This window comes from Phodopus roborovskii, unplaced genomic scaffold (genome assembly GCF_943737965.1).
Source record: "Phodopus roborovskii unplaced genomic scaffold, PHOROB, whole genome shotgun sequence".
Lineage (NCBI taxonomy): Eukaryota > Metazoa > Chordata > Mammalia > Rodentia > Cricetidae > Phodopus > Phodopus roborovskii.
Window position 1 is genome coordinate 11,652,506 of NW_026126636.1, and position 21,668 is coordinate 11,674,173.

The following is a 21,668-nucleotide window of genomic DNA, read 5'->3' on the forward strand; positions in this document are numbered from 1 at the left end:
AGGCTGGCCTTGAACTCACAGAGACCCTCCTGCCTCTGGCTCCCGAGTGCTGCGATTAAAGGTGCGAGCCACACACCCAACATCATCCTAATTTTTGGATGGCGTCTATGGGGTTGAAAATTACTTCCTGAGGCAGGCTCTCATCCAGGCTAGCCTCAGGCTGCATATATAGCTGAGTCTGGTCTTGAACTTCTGATGTCCCTGCCCCCTCACTCATGCCCTAGATGTCCTCCACAGACCTCTTCCTCTCCTTGCTTCTCCATTCCAGGAGAAACCACAGAGGCCACCTGCTCAGCCACGTCGTTTCAGCCCACTCAGTGGATGCCCAACCTCCTTCCTCCTACACACGGGGCTGCTCCAGGCCCTCGTCTTTTCCTCTTGTGCCAATGCCTCACCTCTCCCCTGGCCTCCTGGATGCCCATCCTTGCTTCCGTTCTGGCTTCTTGTCAAGTGTCCCCTTCCTTCAGGAAGTCCCCTGTGGCCACCCCCGCCCGCCCTGCTTCCCACAAGTAGCCCATTCCCAGTCTTTGTCCCTGGCTAACTTTTGAGCTTCCTGGTTCAGAGAGTAGGTAGTAGAGAGTGGATCACCTTCTGCCCAGGTCCATGCAGAAGGAGGTGCTGTTTTAAGAGCGGGGCCTGGGTATGTGTGGGGTGTGGGGCGTGAGGCGTGGTTAAAAAGATAGGTCAATGACTAAGAGTACTTGTTGTTCCTTGACAACCCTCTGACAAAGCCTCTACCTCCAAAAATATTAATTTATTTATTTTTGTTTTATGTGCATTAGTGATTTGCCATGGGTGTTGGGTCCCCTGGAACTGGAATTATAGACAGTTGTGAACTGCCAGGTGGGTGCTGGGGATTGAACTCAGGTCCTCTGGAAGAGCAGCAATGCTCTTAACCACGAGGTATCTCTCCAGCCCCCTCCAAAAATATTTACATCACTGTTATTAACAGTAGCAAAATTACGGTTATGAAGTAGCAAAGCAAATAATTTTATGGCTGGGGGTCACCACCACAAGGGAGTGTATTAAAGGGTCACAGCATTAGGAAGGTTGCAGGCCATCATTTTAGAGGAACTGGTTTAGTTCCCAGAATCACATAGTGTCTCGTAATGGTTTGTAATGCCAATGGTCTGCAATGCCCTCCGTGCACAGCCAGCATATGCATGGTCACAATCGTACCCTCAGGCAAAACACCCAGACATACAAAATAAAAATACACACTTAAAAAGAGAGCTGGGCCCAGGATAGGATGTATTTCACTAGGTAGAGTGTTTGCCTGGCATGCATCAAGTCTGGGGTTCAGTTACTAACAGTGAGTAAAGTCCTGAATGGTGGTTCATGCCTTTCAATTCCAGCACTCCAGACACAGAGGCAGAGGAGGCCAACCTGGTGTACATAGTGAGTTCCAGGTCAACTAAGGATACATAGTAATACATGGTAAGGATACAAAAGAGCAGAACAAACATACACATTCATACTTGTGCACTAGTGCATGTGCACACACACACACACACACACACACACACGCGAGCACATGACAAAAACCCTGCATGATGGCACACAACAATAATCTCACTACTCAGGAGGTGGAGGCTGGAGGCTCAGTTGTTTGAGGCTTTTCTCTGCTACACAGTGAGTTTGTGGCTAGCCTGTGCTACACGACACCCTGTCTGTCTCAAACGAAAATCAAACAGAAAGCCCAGCCAGGCATGGTGATGCACAACTTTAGTCCCAGCACTTGGAAGAGGGTGAGTTTGGGGTACTTAGAGAGACCCTGCTTCAAAAACAAAATTAAAAGAGGGGCTGGAGACATGTGTCAGTGGTTTAAGAGCACTGGCTGCTCTTCCAGGGGACACAAGTTTGTTTCCCAGCACCCACATGATGGCTCACAACTGTCTGTTACTCCAGTTCCAGGGATTTGAGGTCCTTTTCTGGCCTTCACAAGCACGCGTGTGGTGCACAGATATACACACAGACAAAACACTCACGTACCATAGGGTAAAAATACATTAATTAAAAAAAAAAAAACAAAACGAAAATATCTGGACATAGAGCGGCAGGTGATGAGTGTAGAGGACATCCAGGTAGTGACCCCAGCCGCTGGGCTAACCAGCCCTGCCCCAAACAGAAGTTGGCAGAAAGTCCAGAGTATTGCCAAATGTGTGGCCTGTGGAATCTGCTCTGTCAACAGGGCTTGGAAGGGGAAGTGACCAGGAAAGGAAGTGGACTGAGAGCTTGGTGGACTCTAGCGTGTTCTCTCCCCTCCCCCAACCCCAGTCCTCTGCACTCTTCGGTATTGCATACCCATCTGTTCTTCTAAGGCAGGGCTGCAGAGCCTGGGGCCAGAGCCCTCCCTTGTCCTGGCGACCTCTGGGAGCCTCAGACCTCTCACACCCCGGAAGCTGTTTACCCTGTGTGAGAGTCTTCTGGGATGGAATACGAGGGGCTGGGAGACGGCTCAGAGAGCAAAGTGTTCGCCATTCAATCACGAGGCCATGAGTTCCAGCCCCAGAATCTGTGTACAAAGGTAGGCACAGCGCAGCTTGCTCTTGTAACCTCAGCACGGGGAAGGTGGATCTCTAGGGCTGGCGGCTGGGCTAGGCTGCACCCATTTAAAGCCCCTGTCTCAAACACCAAGAATAGGAGGGGCCTGGAAGGATGTTTCAAAGGCGTGTGTGTGCCACCATGCTTGGATCTCTAGGGCTGGCGGCTGGGCTAGGCTGCACCCATTTAAAGCCCCTGTCTCAAACACAAAGAATAGGAGGGGCCTGGAAGGATGTTTCAAAGGCGTGTGTGTGCCACCACGCTTGGGGGTGAGCACTCTTAACAGCTGAGCCCTAGCTCCAGCTTCTGCTCATATATTTTATTAATCTATGTAAGATAGCACTTTGATGTGCGATCCTAATAAAAAATATTCTCTTTTAAAAAAATAATTAATTTGCAGGGTGCTGGTGGCACACGTCTTTAATCCTAGCACTCGGGAGGCAGAGGCAGGCTGATCTCTGTGAGTTCGAGGCCAGTCTGGTCTACAGAGTGAGTTCCAGGACAGGCCCCCAAAGCAGTACAGAGAAACCCTATCTCAAAAAACCAAACAAAAAAAAATTATCTTATGTGCATTAGTGTGTTGCTTGCATTTGTCTGTGTGAGGGTGTCAGATCTGCAACTAGAGTTACAGGCAGTTGTGAGCTGCCATGTGGGTGCCAATAATTGTACCCAGGTTTTCTGGAAGAGTAACCAGTGAATGATCTTAACCACTGAGCCATCTCTCCAGCCCTCAGCATAAAAATATCTTGAGTCTGAGGGTGTGGCTCAGTGGTAGAGCCCTTGCCTAGAATCCCCCAGTGAGGGGCTGGGGGTGTGGCTCATTGCTAGAGCCCCTGCCTAGAATCCCCCAGTGAGGGGCTGGGGGCGTGGCTAAGTGTTAGAGCCCCTGCCTAGAATCCCCCAGTGAGGGGCTGGGGGCCTGGCTGGGGTTCTGGTGGTGGAAATACACATGAAACTACCAAGTGTTTCCAGTTATACCCTTAAAATCCAGGACCTCAACATATTATGGAGGGGATCTACCACTGAGCCATGCCCCCAGCCCCTCACTGGGGGATTCTAGGCAGGGGCTGTACCACTGAGCCACGCCCCCAGCCCCTCACTGGGGGATTCTAGGCAGGGGCTCTACCACTGAGCCACGACCCCAGCCCCTCACTGGGGGATTCCAGGCAAATACCCTAACACTGAGCCACACCCCAGGACTGTTATCATCTTGGCACATTTGTTGACATTAGGTTCCCATGAAACTCTACTTGAGGCACAGAGAACATAGAGGCCTCTCAGGATGAGAGGGGCCTGGATTAGATCACGAAGTCTGCAGGTTCTTGACGCAGAAGCAGTTTCCTCTGACAACATGACTTAACACTCTAAATACCAACAGAAGAATTCATGACTGCATGCCCTCAAGGCCTTAAGCACGGCTCGGAGAGAAAGATGACAAACAAAAACCGCTGAGTGAGGAGATTCCAATGTCAGGGTTGAGGCCAGGTCTTCTCTCTTTTGTTTTTTCAAGACAGGTTTTTTTTTTTTTTGTTTTTTTTTTTCCTCTGTGTAACCCTGTCTGTCCTGGCACTTGTACCGTAGACCAGGCTGTCCTTGAACTCACAGAGGTCTGCCTGCTTCTGCCTCCTGAGTGCTGGGACTAAAGGCTCCTACCACTACCCCCTGGTGCGGCCATGTCTTCTCACTTAGCATCCTAAGCCTGTGCCATGTGTGTGGATGCATGTTTGAAGATGGTGCACTATAGAGCTTCGTGCAGACACCCTTAATCCCAGCACTTGAAAAGCCAAGGCAAGCAAATCGTTGTGAGTCTGAGGTCACCCTGGGCTACACAAGAGCCTGTCGCAAACAGAACAAGACAAACCCAAACCAGTCAACTTTTTTTGTTGTTGTTACTATTTTTTTCTTTTTTATTTTAAGTCTGGGTTATCTTCTTCAGGAACATTTGAGGAATGGAAAGTCTTTTGAGAGCCTGTGGCTAACAGACAGGAGCAGGAGGTCAGGAGGGGGTCAATTGGGAATGTTTACTGCCCTTCAGGCTGACGGTGGGTGGGAGGTGGCTTCAAACATAGCCCTCTAGACCTTGTGTCCACACAGATCTGTCTTCCAGGAAGCTGGTGACGGTGAGGCTAAGGGTGAAGACGTGGGCCAGCTCTCCACACTTTAGGCTTCTCCGACCTTTTCTGTCTGTGGGTTAATTTATGACTCACGGGAGAAAGAAGAGACAAATATTCCCCTGAGGCAGGGAGGAGGCCACGCCCGCTTTTCCTGGTTAAGAAGGTTTCACGGGGACCCTCCGAGAATCCCATGGGATCCAGGGGAACGGTTCAGGTCAGATCGCTGAGACTCGCCAACAACTGTCTCTGTTGGAAAGAGACCCTGAGCCTCCCAGCAGCTGCTGTGGCCTGTCTGCTGTGCTCGTGAGTGGCATTTGGCCAATTTGGGACCAGTTGGAAGAGAAGGTAAGGAGGGAGTTATGAGGGAGGGTGAGAGGAGCTTTATGGCTATGGCTTCCTAGAAGCATTCGCTTTGAAATCTTGGAGTGAGAATTCCAGATGGATATTTTATTTTATTATTTTTTTTTCTGAGGCAAGATCTCATGTTACCCAGGCTGACCTCAGATTCACTCTGTGCGGCAGATTGTCCTGCCTCCCTGCCTCCAGAATGCTGGGGTGGCAGGCATGAGCTGTCATACACAGTTTATGGAGTGCCTGGGACAGAACGCAGGACTTCACGCATGACGAACCGCACTCTACCACACCCTCAGTCCCCCAGATAGACATTATCATCACAGCTTGGGAAAACGTGTCAGAGTCCCCCATACATGGAACTAGCTAGGTCAGCCCAGTAGAGCATGTGCGATAAAGCAGGTAAGTGTTCAGTCACACTCTGTAGTGTAGGACACACTGTCCCTTAGGGATCCCCAGATTGGGGCCAGTCCTCCAAAAGTCAGTGTGTCTGGAGAGCAGCCCTCACATTCCTGCTTCACTGGACAGCGCGGGTCACTTTAGGTCAAAGGTGAACTTACGAACGTGCACAGAGGTGTGTGGGGATCATCACTAGGCAACTCTGGGGTTTCTTGTAAACTGGGCACATTCCACAGGAGCATTACCTGAGTCTATTTCCCAGAATAAGAGCACTGCCAGTCTGATTCTTGTTTCTAACACAGAGGCACTCCCCCACATTTTTTGTATATTTCTCCTTTAAAAGTATTTTATGATCCTCAGATATTTTCTTTATTTTGCTAATAATTTGCGTGTAGATGGGTGGTGGTGCCTCACACTGTGATTCACCCCAGCACTTGAGGGACGGAGGGAGGAGGATCTGTCACCTCGAGGCCAGCCTGGTGTACAGAGTGGGTTCTGCGAAAGCCAGGGCTGCACAGAGAAACCCTGTCTCGGGGGGAAAACGTTTGTGTGCGCCTTTCTTTCTATACTGCATTTGTACAACCTTCACAGAGAAGCCAGAGGACAACTTACAGATCTCAGCTTCCCTTCTGTCACGCATGTGCCGGGAATCGAACTCAGGTCGGCAGGCTTGCGGGACGAGTGTTTTATCCATCACTCTCAGACCCAAAGCAGCAGCTTAGCCTCCTTTAGGTTTTGGTTTCTTAATTTCTTCTTTGACTCACCAAATGCCATATGAACTCCAAGCACTTTTCTAGATGCCAGGAACACATTGGAGGCCATATGGGTGGAGCCCAAGTTCTGGGAAATTGGGGTAATTATAAACCCCAAGTCCAGGATGGTCCGCACAGCCACTTCTGAAATGTAATATGTACACAGTGAACATCAGGTCTCTCTCTTCTTGAGACAGGAACTCCTGTAGCCCAGTTGGCCTCAAACTTGAGTGCTGAGGTCATAGAGATGAGTCACCATGTCCAGTTTATGTGGTACTGACCGGTAAACACTCTTCCAGCTGAGTCTCGTCCTCAGCCCCATTTTCTGGTTTTCAGAGACTAGGTCTCATGGTATAGCCTAAGCTGGCCTGGAACTTGGTATGTAGATCAGATTGACCTCACGCTCATGGCAATCCTCCTGCCTCAGTCTCCTAAATACTGGGGTTTCAGGAATGTATCCCATGCCCAGGTTATCCCATTTTGTTATATTTTTGTATATAAAATATAGCATGTTTCATTATTACATTATATATACATATATATGTACACACACACATATATATACATATTTGCTCAGATCCACCCCCCCCCCCACCGACCTCTCTTTTCTCATCAGCTTGTATATTATTATATTATTTGGGTTTTTTCTTCAAGACAGGGTTTCTCTGTGTAGCCCTGGCTGTCCTGGAACTCGCTCTGTAAACCAGGCTGGCCTCGACCTAACAGAGATCTGCCTGCCTCTGCCTCCAGAGCACTGAGATGAAAGGTGTGAGCCACTATGCCTGGTTTATGATTACAAGTCACAACTTGGGGTTGAGGAGGTTGCTCAGTGGTTAAGAGCTGTACTGTCCTTTCAGAGGACCCGAGTTCCGTTCCTAGTGCCCATCAATCATATCAGGTGACTCTTGGCCACCTGTTACTCCAGCTCTAGGGAATCTGACTCTGTCTCCTGGTTTTCACAGGTAACTGCACACATGTGGCATACACTTAAACAGACACACGCAGGTATTCACGGATAAACATTAAAAACGAGTCATGCACTGTAGACCAAGCTTTTAACCCCAGCACTCAGGAGGCAGAGGTAGGCACATCTCTGTGACTTTGAGGCCAGTGAGTCTATAGTAAACTCCAGGCTAGCCAGTGGTACACAGTAAGGCCCTATCTCAAACAAAACAACAACAACAACAGAACAAAGTAGTAATTTGGGGTCAAGATGACTCAGTAGGTAAATGCACTTGGTGCCAAGCCTGACAACTGGTATTTGACCCTGGGACCCCACTTGGTGCAAGGAGAAATACTGAGTCCCACAAAGCGTCCTCTGACCTCCACTGTGAACCGTACTGGGCAAGCATGCTTGTGCAAGTCTGTTCACACACAAAAGCACACACACACACTCTGTCTCTCACACAACACACTCACACACACACACTTTCTCACACACACTCTCTCACACGCACATACTCTGTCTATCTCTCTCTCACACACACAGAGGCAATACTATTTTATGTATAGTGTATGGAACCAAACAAATATAACTTATTTATTGTAAAAGACGCAGTAGGGAGGCAGAGGCAGGCAGATAGATCTCTGTGTTCCAGGCCAAGCTAGTCTACAGAGCAAGTTCCAGGACAGCCAGGACTACACAGAGAAACCCTGTCTCAAAAACAAAACAAAAACCAAACCAAAATGACGCCAGTGCCACCGAGTACAGCGTCCGTTGTAATCCCGGCTTCAGAGGGTAGATAGGAAGGTCTCTCGTGCCTCGAAGGTCTCTCGTGCCTCCTGGCCTGTCTGTCGATCCAGCTGGCAAACCAGAGGTTCAAAGAGACGCTCTGTCTCAAGAAATTGGAAGGGCTCGGCTCAGTGGTAGAGCACTGAGTTAAGTGGGGATGGGTGAGAGAGAGAGAGAGAGAGAGAGAGCAAGAGAGAAAGAGAGAGAGAGATAAGGCCGGGAATCACCCGTCTCTCTTTTCAGACGAAAATACCACAGGCTGATAGCGTCTGAATACAGAAACTGCCCTGGGTTGCTGTCAGCAATAGCCGTACAGGGTGGGGTCGGAGAAGGGAAGAGAGGCTGTATAGATGCGTGATTGCAGCAGCTAATAACACACACACTCAGGCACACTAATGCTTGCCTCGGACCAGCACTGTGGCAGACATGTTCTCCACAGCAGATCTGTTGAGCACATTGAATATCCTCAGTGCTCTTCAAGGTGGGTTATTTGATTATTCCCTTTTATAGACTGAGGCACAGAGAGGTTAGGCTACTTGCTGCAGGTCACACAGCTGTCGGAGCTTTGAGGGTTTTTTCTTTTGATATGTTTTTCTTTTGCTTTTTTTTTTTTTTTTTTTTTTTTTTGAGACAGGGTCTGATCTTATATCGAAGGTTGGCCTTAAAATCATGGCATTCCTCCTGTCTCTCAGCCTCTGAGTTCTGGGGTGACAAGTGAAGTTCTAAAAACTAGATACAGTTTACTTTTAAGGATGGGAAAATACTGGGAAAAATGACTTGACCTCATAGCTGGCTACCTGGTAGTGCTGGCAGTGTCTCAACTTCCCCTATGTCCTTCCTGTTATGACAGTGTTGACTGAGGCTCTGGGCAGTGCCAGGCAACCCATAATAGTCAGATGAGAGAGAGCGAGAGAGCTGCAGGTTCCAGCCACTCTCGTGGAGGGTTGAGTGTCCCCTCCCACGCAGGGAGTGCCCTCACCAGGACACTCTGTGTCTTCTTTGTGTTTCTTATGCATTAACTCTGAGATCCCACCTAACTGGTGAGGTGGGTCCCAGAGAAAGATGTGGGTGGAACCAGGTAGGACTCCCATGGACTCCAGCCATGCACGCATGTATGCGGGGCACGTACACACATGCAGGAAAAGGACACATATCAAAAAAATAAATCTAAGAAATCCCCAAACAAAGAACATCAACAAAACAGTTTTAAAAACGGGGGGAGGGGGGGTTAGGGTAGGAGCTGGATAGATGGCTCATTTGTGAGCTGCCATAGAGGGGCTGGCCCAGAATCTGGGTCCTCTACAAGAGCAACGGTGCTCTGAATCATGGGGCCATCTCTCCAGCACCCCTCCTCCTTTGGTTCAGTGTCCTGTAGTGTGTGGCCTAGGGTGGCTTTGAACGCCTGATCCTCCTGCCTACACCTCCCAAGAGCTGCAGTTACAAGAAGGCAGGCCTAACCGTGCTCCACCCGAGATAGCATTTTGCTATGAAAACGCTGACTGTCCTAGCCGCCACTATGTAGCCAGCCCAGCTGGCTTGGAATTCACAGCTTACCTTCCTGCCTCGAGTCCCAGGTGCCTAGATTGCAGGTGCATGCCATCTGCCTGGCTTGTTCTCCCATCTCTCTGTAAGCTCAACGACCTTACTATTCTTTGGACACAGCCATCACGGTTTATCTTATTCTACAGCCTCATCATCTCCCTTAATTCTTTCAGTTTCTGCTCAAATGCTACCTTCCCTTTACCATCTGTGTGCAATTCCACCAATAGCCTCCTTCTCTGGGATTGTTTTTTCCCTACAGCATTTTTTTTTTTTGAGGTGGGGGTCTCATGAAGCCTAGACTGGCCTCTAACTATGCAGCCAAGGCTGGCCTTGATGTCTTCCTCTATTATGCTTTGGAAAATTTGGCAAATCTCTAGTTTGTACCTTCCTTCTTGGCTTTCCCCATTGGCGCATCAGCTGCAAGGAAACAGATTTTGGACTGTGCCTCAGTCCTTGGATCGACACCCAGAATAACAACAAAATTGCTGGAGAGCTGGGTGTGGTGGTGCACCCTTGAAATCTAACACTCAGGAAATGGAAACAGACAGGACCAGGACCTCACAGTCATTCTTGGCTACCCAGCGTATGTGAAACTAGCCTGAGCTACATGAAAACTTTCCAAAGGACAGAAAGTACCCAGGAACCATGGGGAATGCAACATTCCTTTATTCCTGGATTCCCAAGGCTAATACTATTGAAACAACTCTTCCGGGTGGGTTTTTTTTTTTTTTTTAATTTTAAGAATTTTTCCTGTATTTACTCACTGAGCCCACAAGCATGCTACCATGCTGTGTTTTTTTTCTCTGCCCGCCCCTTTTGGATTTTTTTCTTTTTTTTCGAGACAGGGTTTCTCTGTGTAATTTTGGAGCCTGTCCTGGAACTCGCTCTGTAGACCAGGCTGGCCTTGAACTCACAGAGATCTGCCTGCCTCTGCCTCCCCAGTGCTGAGATTAAAGGCATGCACTACCACTGCCCGGCCTCTTCTCTTCCTCCTCTTCTTTTTTGACTTTTCATCATGCTTTGTTCTTGCTGAAGTTTTAATTTTTGAAATTCCAAGAACTTGGTGTTGCAACACATTGACATTCAGGATCTATATGTTCTAATCTGCCATGGGGTTCTACAGGTGCACCTTAGCCTCCCAAGATAGGTGTGAGCTAGGATTCTGGTGTCTTAAGGGATTGTTTAGGGCTCCAGCAATCCCATATCCTGATAGGCTGGAGTTCTAAGATTGTGATATCCTAGAATTCCAAGATACAAGGATGGAATGTAGTTCAGTTTTAGAGGCCCTGCCTAGAATCCCCCAGTGAGGGGCTGGGGTGTGGCTCAGTGGTAGAGCCCCTGCCTAGAATCCCCCAGTGAGGGGCTGGTGGCGTGGCTCAGTGGTAGAGCCCTGCCCAGAATCCCCCAGTGAGGGGCTGGGGTGTGGCTCAGTGGTGGAGCCCCTGCCCAGAATCCCCCAGTGAGGGGCTGGGGGCGTGGCTCAGTGGTGGAGCCCCTGCCCAGAATCCCCCAGTGAGGGGCTGGGGCGTGGCTCAGTGGTGGAGCCCCTGCCTAGAATCCCCCAGTGAGGGGCTGGGGTGTGGCTCAGTGGTAGAGCCCCTGCCTAGAATCCCCCAGTGAGGGGCTGGGGCGTGGCTCAGTGGTGGAGCCCCTGCCTAGAATCCCCCAGTGAGTGTTAGGAATAAAGCCTTGGCAGATTCCCAGCATATGAGGGTGACACACACGCCAGACAGACAGAGCTTAGTGAGAAGTTTTATTAGAAAGGGGAGGAGGGGGAAGGAAAGAGAACAGAGGTAAAGAGACACAGAGACAGAGAGAGGACAGAAGGGAAGAGGGAGACAGGACAGAGTTCTGTCTGCCCCAAAGGGACAGCGCAGGAAAGAGAGTGGAAAAGGGAGCGTAAGTGGACAGAGGTCTTTCTTTTAAAGGGGTCCTTTGCACCTGGGCTGACCAGGGCACTGCCTGAGTGCATTCTGCCAGGTGACAGGGGCGGGCCAGCATAATGCCTGAGTCCCTGCATTCAGTGAGGCTCAGTAGTTCGAGGCTCAGTGGGTAGAGCGCCTGCTTGGCACGCATGAGGCCCTGGCTTCAAGCGCAGCACTTTGTGGTGTGTAAAGGGTTAATGTACTAGAATTTCAAGATGTACATGACTCGGCATTTGTGGAATTCAAGTTCTCTTGCTGGAGGCTCAGTTTCCTGTTCTTATATTCTGGGATTCCACATGCTAATGAGATAGTTCTCTCTTTCCGGTTCCTTTTCCTATGATAAAATACTCGGCAGCTGGATGTGGTTGCACACACTTTTTTTTTTTTTTTTAAATCCCAACGTTTGGGAGGCAGAGGCAGGCAGATCTCTGAGTTCGAGGCTAGCCTGGTCTATAGAGTGAGTTCCAGGATAGGTTCCAAAGCTACACAGAGAAACCCTGTCTTGAAAAATAAAACAAAAAAACAAAACAAAAAAAAAAAAAAAAAAAAAAAAAAAAAAAAAAAAAAAAGAAAAGGGAAACATTCATGATGAATGTATGTCATTACCCAGAAACTTTCCCCACTTATTTTTATCTCATTTAAAAATATGCGTTTTTATTTTGGTATGCGTGAGAGTGTGTGTGTGTCAGAGGATAACATTTTGTAGCCGTTTCTCCTCTTTCTCCATATGGGTCTCAGGGATTGAACTCAGGTCATCAGGCTTGGTGGCAAGCACCTCCATTCGCTGAGCCATCTTGCTGGCCCTCTTCCTCCATCTATACATATAGTCCAGGATCCCAGCCAGGTCCTCCCCCCCCCCCCACATCAACGATAAACCCCATCTCCCAGAGGCTTCCAGAATCTGTCAAGTTGCCAGTTGACAATAACCATCCCAGAATGCTGGCACCCTGGAGCGTACCCGTCTCTCTAGTAGGGAGCCACCAGGCCAGCCCTGGTCCAGAGCCGCCTGGGCCAGCCCTGCCCCAGAACAACAAGGCTCTTGAAGTTTTCCCACTGACTTGTCCTCTTGTCTGTCCCTGCAGGTGACTGGGGCCAGGATGATGAATTATACCATCGGCTACGAAGACGATTATGACTATGATTTCGAACTTTACCACGACTTGCCGGATGTCCCCGTAGACTGCCCAGCCGGCAATTGCTTCTCTAGTGACATCTACATCATATTCCTGCTTCTGCTGTATGCAGCCATATTCCTGGTGGGTGTGCCAGGCAACGCCTTGGCGGCTTGGGTGACCTGGAGAGAGTCCCGCCACAGGCTGGGGGCCTCTTGGTTCCTGCACCTGGCCGTAGCTGACTTGCTTTGCTGTGTGTCTTTGCCCTTCCTGGCTGTGCCCATCGCCCAAAAGGGTCACTGGCCATACGGGGCAGCAGGCTGCTGGCTGCTTTCCTCAGTGACCGCTCTGTCTATGTACGCCAGCGTGTTCCTCCTGACTGCTCTCAGCGCTGACCTCTTCCTACTGGCTTTCAGGCCCTCCTGGAAGGCTGCTGATCACCGGGCACTCGGGGTGCGGCTGGCCCAGGTCTCTTCCTGGATGCTGGCCCTGCTGCTGACGGTGCCCTCCGCAGTCTACCGTAAGCTTCGCCGGGAGCACTTTCCCTCACAGCTAGTGTGTGGCACTGACTACGGGGGTTCGGTAGCTGCAGAGGCCACCATCACTGCCGCTCGGTTTCTCTTCGGCTTCCTGGGGCCATTGGTGTTCATGGCCATTTGCCACAGCATCCTCCAACGGCAGTTGACCCGACGTCACTGGCCGCTGGGCACAGCGGTCGTGGTAGGGTTTTTCATCTGCTGGACCCCTTACCACATCCTGAGGGTGATAATTGCAGTGGCTGCGCCGTTCTCCTTACTTCTTGCGCGGGTCTTGTTTGCCGAGCCTCTGATTACAGGCCTGGCCCTTGCTCACAGCGCCCTCAATCCTATAATGTTTTTGTATTTCGGAAGGAAACAGCTCTGTCAGTCACTCCAGGCTGCATATCACTGGGCCCTAAGGGATCCACAGGATGAAGAAACTGTGACGAGCAAGGTATCCACCAGCCATGAGGCGGCATCTGAGGTGGCGGTGTAGCCAAGAGGGATTTGAACTTCCTAGGCCATTTCACAATCTGTGTAGCTTCAGGCATGCCTGGGTCCAGGAGCTCAGTGGCAGCTTTTGTCCTTCATTCAATAAACATTCATCGTGCACTGGCTTTTGCAAAGCCCTGATAGACGGGTGTGGCAGTGGCTAGAACCAATTCCTGCCCCCCAGGAATGAGCACTTTGCTGACGAAGACGGATAGGAAGGACGCGTTGAAGGATTATGGAATACGTCAAGGGGGAGATGTCCCATAGAACCTATAGAGGGCGCTGCTGTACGAACAAGAGGTGTAGGCGCTGGAGCCCCAGCATACCTATAACCCCATATAACCCCAGCACTGAGGGGATAGGTGGTCCCTGGAGGGGGGGTCCTCTGGCCAGCCTGTCTAGCCCAGTCAGCAAGCAACAGTGAGAGGCCCCGTCTCAAAAAATAGAGTGGAGTGGGCACGGGGACGATACCTTTAACTGCAGCATTTGGGAGGCAGAGGCAGGTGGGTCTCTGTGACTTTTAGGCCATCCTGATCTACAGAGCGAGTTCCAGGTGGGGAGAACTAGATGAAGATATCCAACCTTGCCCTTAGGCTTACACACACGCGCACATGCACACACATGCACTCATGCACACACGAGGTCGGTCAGCCTGGATCAGCCAGGCTAGCTAGCATCCTGAGAAAAAGGTAACGGCTGAGCCAAAATCTGAATAACGGAGAGAGGATCCACGCCTAAATCTGACGAACTATTCCAAACAGACAGAGCAAGTGCAAAGGCCTTGCCCCTGTGTGCCTCCTCCAAGAAGCCCTTCCTGACTGGCTTCCTCCCAGGGACAAGATCTCCTCCTTCCTTACAATCTCTTTAACACAAATGCCCAGATAAACTACAAATTCCACAAAGATGAGAGCTGGACTTAATGCGTCTTTAAAATTTTGTATTATGTGTAATTATTGTCTGTGCCAGGAAGGGGAAGGGTTAGTGTGTGTATCTGTGTGTGTGTCACGTTGGTCCCAAGCCTTGAACTCCAGTTGTCAGGCTTGGCTGCAAGAACCTTTACCCGCCTCTCACCAGCCTCTCAGCATTTGCAGCCTTATCTCTTCTCCCATCCCCTGGCTTAGTGTGGGAGTCATTTTCTGTTAGTTTGTTTCTGAGGATCTTAAGCAATTTTATTTAAAAAAAAATAGAGGAATACATTGTATCTTGAGCCGATTCGCACCCTTCCCTGAGGTTTGCAGGATTTCAACACCTGTGGTATACCGTGTCCGCAAATTCTCCTCCACAAATCTGTAGGGTTTGGTTTTGGTCTTGGTTATATTTCTTTATTTGTTTGAGATAGGGTCTCATGAAGCTCAGGCTGGCTTTGAACTTGATATGAAGCTAAGGACGACCTTCAGCATCTCCTGAGTGTTAGGATTATAGCTCTGCATTACCACACCTGATTCAAGTGGTCCTGAGGATCACATGATCATGGCTGCTAGGCAGCCAGGGATTCCAGGCAGATGCCCAGTGCTCAGACATGTTTCCAGCATGCTTCCTTCTCACTGGGGGATTCTAGGCTGATGTCCTTGTACTGAGCACCACCCCCAAACCTCTTTGAACAATGTATACCTTGAACAATGTATACACCTGTCTGAAAAGTTCAGAGAGTTTCTGTTAATTTACTGGGACCAGGTAGCCTTTTCAGAAAGGCCTTTCTCCATTTTTTTTCTTATAAGACATATTTTGAAAGTTTCCATTTAAATTCTTTGGCCTTTAAAAAAAAATGAAGGAGAAATTTCATGACAGCTTCTAAATGTATTTCTGTGCAATTATACATTAAAAAAATCTCTTGATATTAAAGGTATTGGTTGTTGTTTATTGTAAGCCCACTCTTGTCCAGACTGTTATGTAATCACTTCTCCAGACTGAAAGGAGATGTAAATCCTTAAGAGTTGGGGGTAAACAACTCACAAGGCTCAGGATGTTCCTGAGACTGAGCACACACACCGGTCCCTTCTTACCCAAGTGTTCTAGTCTTCTTCTTGCTGCTGTAATAAAACGCTCTGACCAAAAGCAATTTAGAGGGGAAGAGAGTGTGTTTTGATTACACTTTCAGATCATAATCCATTATCAGGAACTGGAATACAGGGATCATGGAGGAAACACTACCTGCTTGCTAGCTCTTTGCTCATGCCCAGATACCTTTCTTATATACCCCAGGACCACCTGCTCAAGAATGGTGCCATATACAGCCGGCTCAGCCCTCTGACATTGACCAAAGCAATCTCGCACAGACATAGACACAGGCCAATTTGAAGGAGGCAATTATTCGATTGAGGTTCCCTCTTTGCAGAGGACTCCATATTGTGTCAAGTTCACAGTAAAACTTAAGTAGGACGCCAGGATTATCGGAGCTGAGGAGAACAGACCTCTCTGAGCTGTGGTGCTGTTTGTGAGCTATGCACAGAGTTCCAAGTGTCTCACCTTCATAAGCTGTAGCCATGCTGGGGCAGGCATTCTTCGATGCAGCTTCCTGAGACAGGGTTTCTCTGTGGCTTTGGAGCCTGTCTTGCAGACCATTCTGGTCTCGAACTCACAGAGAGCTGCCTGCCTCTGCCTCCTGAGTGCCAGGATTAAAGGCGTATACCACCATGGTCTGGCACAATTTCTTTTTATGTGTAGGTGTTAAGTCTTCATGCAAGCATGGGTGTGTATAAAGGAGGGTGGAGGGTTACATTGTGTGTTTTCCTCTATATCATTCTTTACCTTACCAAAAAAAAAAAAAAAGAAAGTCTTGGGTTTGAGGATGTAGCTCAGTGGTTGAGCATTTGCCTAGCAAGCACGAGATCTTGGGTTCAATCCTCAGATCCAGGAAAAAAAAAAAAAGACAAAATAACAAAAGTAACAAAAAAATCTTTAAGAAAATTTTACGTACATCATTGTTCTGCCTACATATATATCTGTGTGAGGTGTGGGATCCCCTGGAACTGGAGTTACAGACAGTTGTGAGCTGCCATGTGGGTGCTGGGAATTGAACCTGGGTCCTCTAGAAGAGCAGCCAGTGCCCTTAATCACTGAGCCATCTCTCCAGCCCTCCTTGGAGATTTTTATATTTATCAGTGTGTGTGTGTGTATGTGTGTGTGTGTGTGTGAGAGAGAGAGAGAGAGAGATAGATAGATAGAGAGAGAGAGATAGAGAGAGAGAGAGAGAGAGAGAGAGAGATGCTCCCCACGCAAAGTAGTGCCTAAAGTGCAGCTTCCAGGAGCTGGTTCTGTTCTTCCATTCTGTGGGTCTCAGGGATTGAATTTAGGTTGTCAGGTTTGGCTGCAATTACTTGATGAGCCATCTTGCCAGCCCTCTGCCTTACTGTTTGACCCTGTCTCTCCATGAACTTGGGACTCAATGATTTCAGTAAGAATGCTTAAGCAGGGGGGATCCTCCTGCCTCTGCCTTCTCAGTGCTGGGATTGATGGTGTGTGAGATGATGCCTGGCTTCTTACATTGGGTCTGGAGACTCATACTGAAGTCATCCTGTTTGTGTGGCAAATATTGTACACACAAAACCATCTTGTGCCCCTATTTGTGTGGTTTTGAAAATCTGTGTTTTCTGAGACAGCGTTGCGCTCTCTCTGTAGCCCAGGCTGGCCTGCAGACTCCCGGAAGGGCTCCTCCTCCAACCTCTCGAGTAAGTACAGGGGTCATATGCTCACACTGTCACATCTGGCTTCCGCCAATTTCTTTACAGAAAAACAGTGATTTCCTTTCCCGTGAATCACATCTCAGTGATTTTCCAAGAACTGCTTGCCATGAAATACTGTTTTCGGTGGGCAGCAGCTTCCTTCTAACTACAGATTTGCATTTGTTTCCTTCATTTTTCTTTTTTTAAAAAATGTAGCTTGCACCGGGCATTGGTGGTGCACGCCTTTGACCCCAGCACTCAGGAGGCAGAGGCAGGTGAATCTCTGTGAGTTCAAGGCCAGCCTGGTCTACAGAGTGAGCTCCACGGTAGCCAGGGTTACACAGAGAAATCCCATCTCAAAGGTATATAAAGTGGGAAAAAAGTAGTTATTTGAAAGACTAAAAAATTGCTTAGTTTATTGTTTATTCTGTTTTTTTTATGACTATGTCAATTTGGCTCCTATAAGAGTTGTTTTTTTATTTTTTTTTACGTGTGTGTGTGTGTGTGTGTGTGTGTGTGTGTGTGGGCACTCATGTGGTGCCTTTGGAGGCTAGAAGAGGGTAACAATACCCTAGATCTGGTGTTACAGGTGGTTGTGAACTGCCTGATGTGGGTGTTGGCTCCTTGTTTTCCAAATGTTTGATACTAACGTCTAAACTTTCACCAAACATTCATCCCTATCTGGTCTGGAGGTTTGAAAAATACGTCCCCCATAGGTACAGTTACTTGAACACCCGATGCTCAGTTGGTGATGCTGTTTGGGGAGTCTATGGAACTTTTAGGAGGTGGTACCTTGCTGGAGGAAGTCCATCACCGCCTGCAGCTCGGAGAGTCTGTAGCTGTGCTTTATTTGTCATTGAAGATGTGAGCTCCCATCTTCTACTCTGGCTGCCAGCTGACATGCCTCTCTCACCATCCCAAACACTTGGTTTCAATCTCAAGCCAAAATAAACTCCTCTTCCATAAGTTGCTTCTGACCATGGTGTTTCTTTCATAGCAACAGAAAGTCACAAATACTTCCCGTGAAAATACAAAATCCAAGATGCTCCAAAAACAAACAAACAAACAAACAAACCTTTTTTTGAGACAAGGTCTTATGTAGGCCAGACTGGCCTAAAACTTTATTGGCACTGAGAACAACTTTGAGTTTCCAACTCTTTGCCCCCCCCCCTTTTTTTTTTCTGTGTAGGCTGGACTGTTCTGGAACTCACTCTGTAGACCAGACCGGTCTCAGTCTCCCATGTGCTGGGACCAAAGGCATGTGCCACTGCCACCCCAGTGCCTTAGTTACTTCTATCGCTGAGAAGAGACACCACATCCAAGGCAACTCATATAAAAGAAAACGTTTAATCGTGCGCTTGCTTACAGTTTTGAAGGGTTCAAGGCAGAAAGCAGATAAGCATGGTGTTGGAGCAGTAGTTAAGAGCTTTACATACTGATCCACTGGCGGAGAGAGGGAGAGAGACAGACAGACAGACACGTGCACGCGCGCGCACAGACACACACACACACACACACACACACACACACACACACACTAGGGTTGGTGTGGGCTTTTTAAAAGCTCAAGTCCCTCCCCCAGTGACATACCTTTTCCAACAAAGCCATACTTTCTAACCCTTTCCGAAGAGTTTGATGCAAATACTTGAGTTTATACGGATCATTCTCAACCAAGCCATCTGTTACGGATGGTTCTTCCTCCCAGCTGGGTTCCACAGCCATGTCAGCCCCAAACGAATGCTATATTATTTATAAAGCTGTTGGCAGATGACTAGGGCTTCTTATTGGCTAGCTCTGTCTTAATTATTAACCCATAACAATAATCAATGTATTTCTGCACATGGTCTTATCTTACCAGAGAACACCTGGCTGGCGTCTTCTATTCTCGGACTTTATTTTGATTGGTTTGCAGTGGGTAGATCCACTTCCCGTCTATATTCAAGATGGGAAGACACATGGCTTCTGTAAGGATTCAGGCATTACGCTGGCCTGCCCCTGTCACCTGGGAGAATGCACTCAGGCAGTGCCCTGGTCAGCCCAGGATTCCATGGTTGCATAGTCTGCACGCAGGTGCAAAGGACCCTTTAAAAGACAGACCCCGCCCACTTGCGCTCTTTTTCTACTCTCTTTCCCACTGTTCCCTTGGGGCAGACAGGACTTTTCCTGTCTCCGTCTTCCCTTCTGTCCTGTCTCTGTCTCTGTGTCTCTGTTCTCTTTCCTTCCCCCCTCTTCCCTTTCTAATAACACTTATCACTAAGCTCTGGCGTGTTTGTCCCTCAGCCTCGGCACCCTCGCCTGCCATGAAATACACCAAGGTTCTCCTTGTGCTTTATCATAACACCTTCAATCTAGATTAACTAATTAATTGAGACAGGGTTTCTCCGTGTAGCCCTGGCTGTCCTGGAACTCTCTCTGTAGACTGGCTACCTGTCTTTGTCTTCTGAGTGCTGGTATTAAAGGTGTACACCATCACAGTCCAGCCTTGATCTGGACTGTGAAGAGGGTACACTCTTACCTTAAATCTGGATCCTGAGGCAGGAAGGCGCGCCTTTAATTTGCCCCACACCTCCTGCTAGAAGCCTATATACGGACACGAAAGAAGGAAGTTTTTGCTCTTTGCCTTCTCTCTCCTTGCAAGTCCATCCCTTCACTGGAATTAGAGTCTACTTCTCCGGGATTCCAGCATATACTGAAGACATATATCCAGCATTGTGGATTGAGCAACTTCCAGATTCTTAGACTTTCCAATCATAGCCAGCCATTGTTGGATTAGCTGGACCATAGCCTGTAAGTTACTCTAATAAATTCCCTGTCTTTTTTTTTTTTATTACTCTTTTTTCTTTCTTTTTTTTTTGATATTTTTTTAAATTTAAATTTGGAACAAGGTTGGTTTACATGTCAATTCCAGTTCCCGCACCCTCCTGCCCTCCCCTGTCTCCCTCACCAAACTTCAGCCCATCGCCTTTCTGCTCCCCAGGGAGAGTGAGGCCTCCCATGAGGAGTCTTCAAAGTCTGTCATATCATTTGGAGCAGTGCTTAGGCCCTTCCCCATGTGTCTAGGCTGAGAGAGTATCCCTGTATGTGGAATGGGATCCCAAAGTCCATTCGTATACTAGAGATGAATACTGATCCACTACCAGAGGCCCCATAGCCTGCCCAGTCCTCCTAACTGACACCCACATTCAGGGAGTCTGGGTCGGTCCTATGCTGGTTTCCAAGATTTCAGACTGGAGTCCATGAGCTCCCCCTTGTTGAGGTCAGCAGTTTCTGTGGGTTTCTTCAGCCTGGTCTTGACCCCTTTGCTTATCACTCCTTCCTCTCTGCAACTGGATTCCAGGAGTTTGGCTCAGTGTTTAGCTGTGGGTGTCTGCTTCTGCTTGCATCAGCTACTGGATGAAGGCTCTAGGTTGGCATGTGCGGTCATCAATCTCATTATCAGGGAAGGGCAATAAATCCCCTTCCTATAGATACTATAGAAAGAGAGATTCGCTCTGTAAGTTCTGCTACTTTAGAGAACCCTAATACAGTTGCCTGATACTGTCTGCTTCTCTTGCGAGCACCAGTTCCTATCTAAAGTCCTCTGCTCGAAGTCCTTCCATGGCTCCCTTCCACCTCAGTTCACAAGGCAAAGTCCTTGTCGTATTGCCTTGTCTTCGTGTCTATGGTCCCCCCGCCCCACCCCTTTCTCTGTCTTACTGCCAGGTGGTTTCCTCTTCTCCATCCGGTCACAGGAGCCTCCTTTGGTATTCCTCATTTGTTTGCCTAGTTTACAAGAGGACTTGGAATGGATCCTGGGCACCAAACTAAACTGCACGTGTTGATACACGCCTGTAAGACCAGAGCTTAGAAGGTGGAGGCAGGAGGTCATTTTTGGCTACATAGTGAAAGCTAGCCTAGGCTACATGAGACCCTGTCTCAAAAAAAAATGCATAAACTTTTTGCTTCGTCAGTAAATGGGTAGATCTTAATTTTGATTATATACTTCCAAACTCTCCTCCTTTATCCTTAGGGTAGTACTACCCTTGGACGCCTACAGCCTTAGAGTCTGGGGTTACTTCTATGCTCGGAGGAGACTCTGGATTCTGCTCTTAGGGAGCTCACATCTTACTAGAGGACACAGAGATAGTCAAAAAAATAAGAGTAAACGGGACATGGCGAAGCACACCCATTATCCCAACGTAGGAAGATCATGAGTTGGAGCCTGGCCAAAATAGAAAGTTCTTGTCTGAAATACACTAATAAATGAATAAATAAAATATTAAGCAGTATTGCCTGCTATTTGGAGAAACACAAAGAGGAAAAGATGGTGTGAAGGGATGTTGCTTGCAGAAGCAAGGTCAGACACAATAGCTTCAGTAAAAGAATATTTGAGTGGAAAACAAACAAACAAACAAACAAAAAGTGAGACACATGGAGAGGCCTGAAGGGGAAGTGTTGATAGAAGAGGGGAAAAAATTGCAAAAGCTGAACCACATCCTCTGCTGGGTTTATATTAAGCCGTTTTTCCAGACAGAGTTGCCCTGGC

The 21,668-nt window shown here is 48.4% G+C and overlaps 1 protein-coding gene across 1 annotated transcript; it reads left to right on the plus strand.

The window, feature by feature from the left end:
• The first annotated feature begins 4,856 nt into the window (after nucleotides 1-4,856).
• Nucleotides 4,857-15,321, plus strand: C5ar2 (complement C5a receptor 2). Its single transcript, XM_051207474.1, has 2 exons — nucleotides 4,857-5,003; nucleotides 12,442-15,321. Exon 2 carries the CDS (start codon nucleotides 12,457-12,459, stop codon nucleotides 13,483-13,485), a length of 1,029 nt encoding a protein of 342 aa, XP_051063431.1. The 5' UTR covers nucleotides 4,857-5,003; nucleotides 12,442-12,456; the 3' UTR covers nucleotides 13,486-15,321.
• Nucleotides 15,322-21,668: the final 6,347 nt, after the last annotated feature.

Coding starts and splice junctions, on each gene's coding strand:
- C5ar2 (XM_051207474.1), top strand. CDS start 12,457: ATGATGAATTATACCATCGGCTACGAAGACGATTATGACTATGATTTC.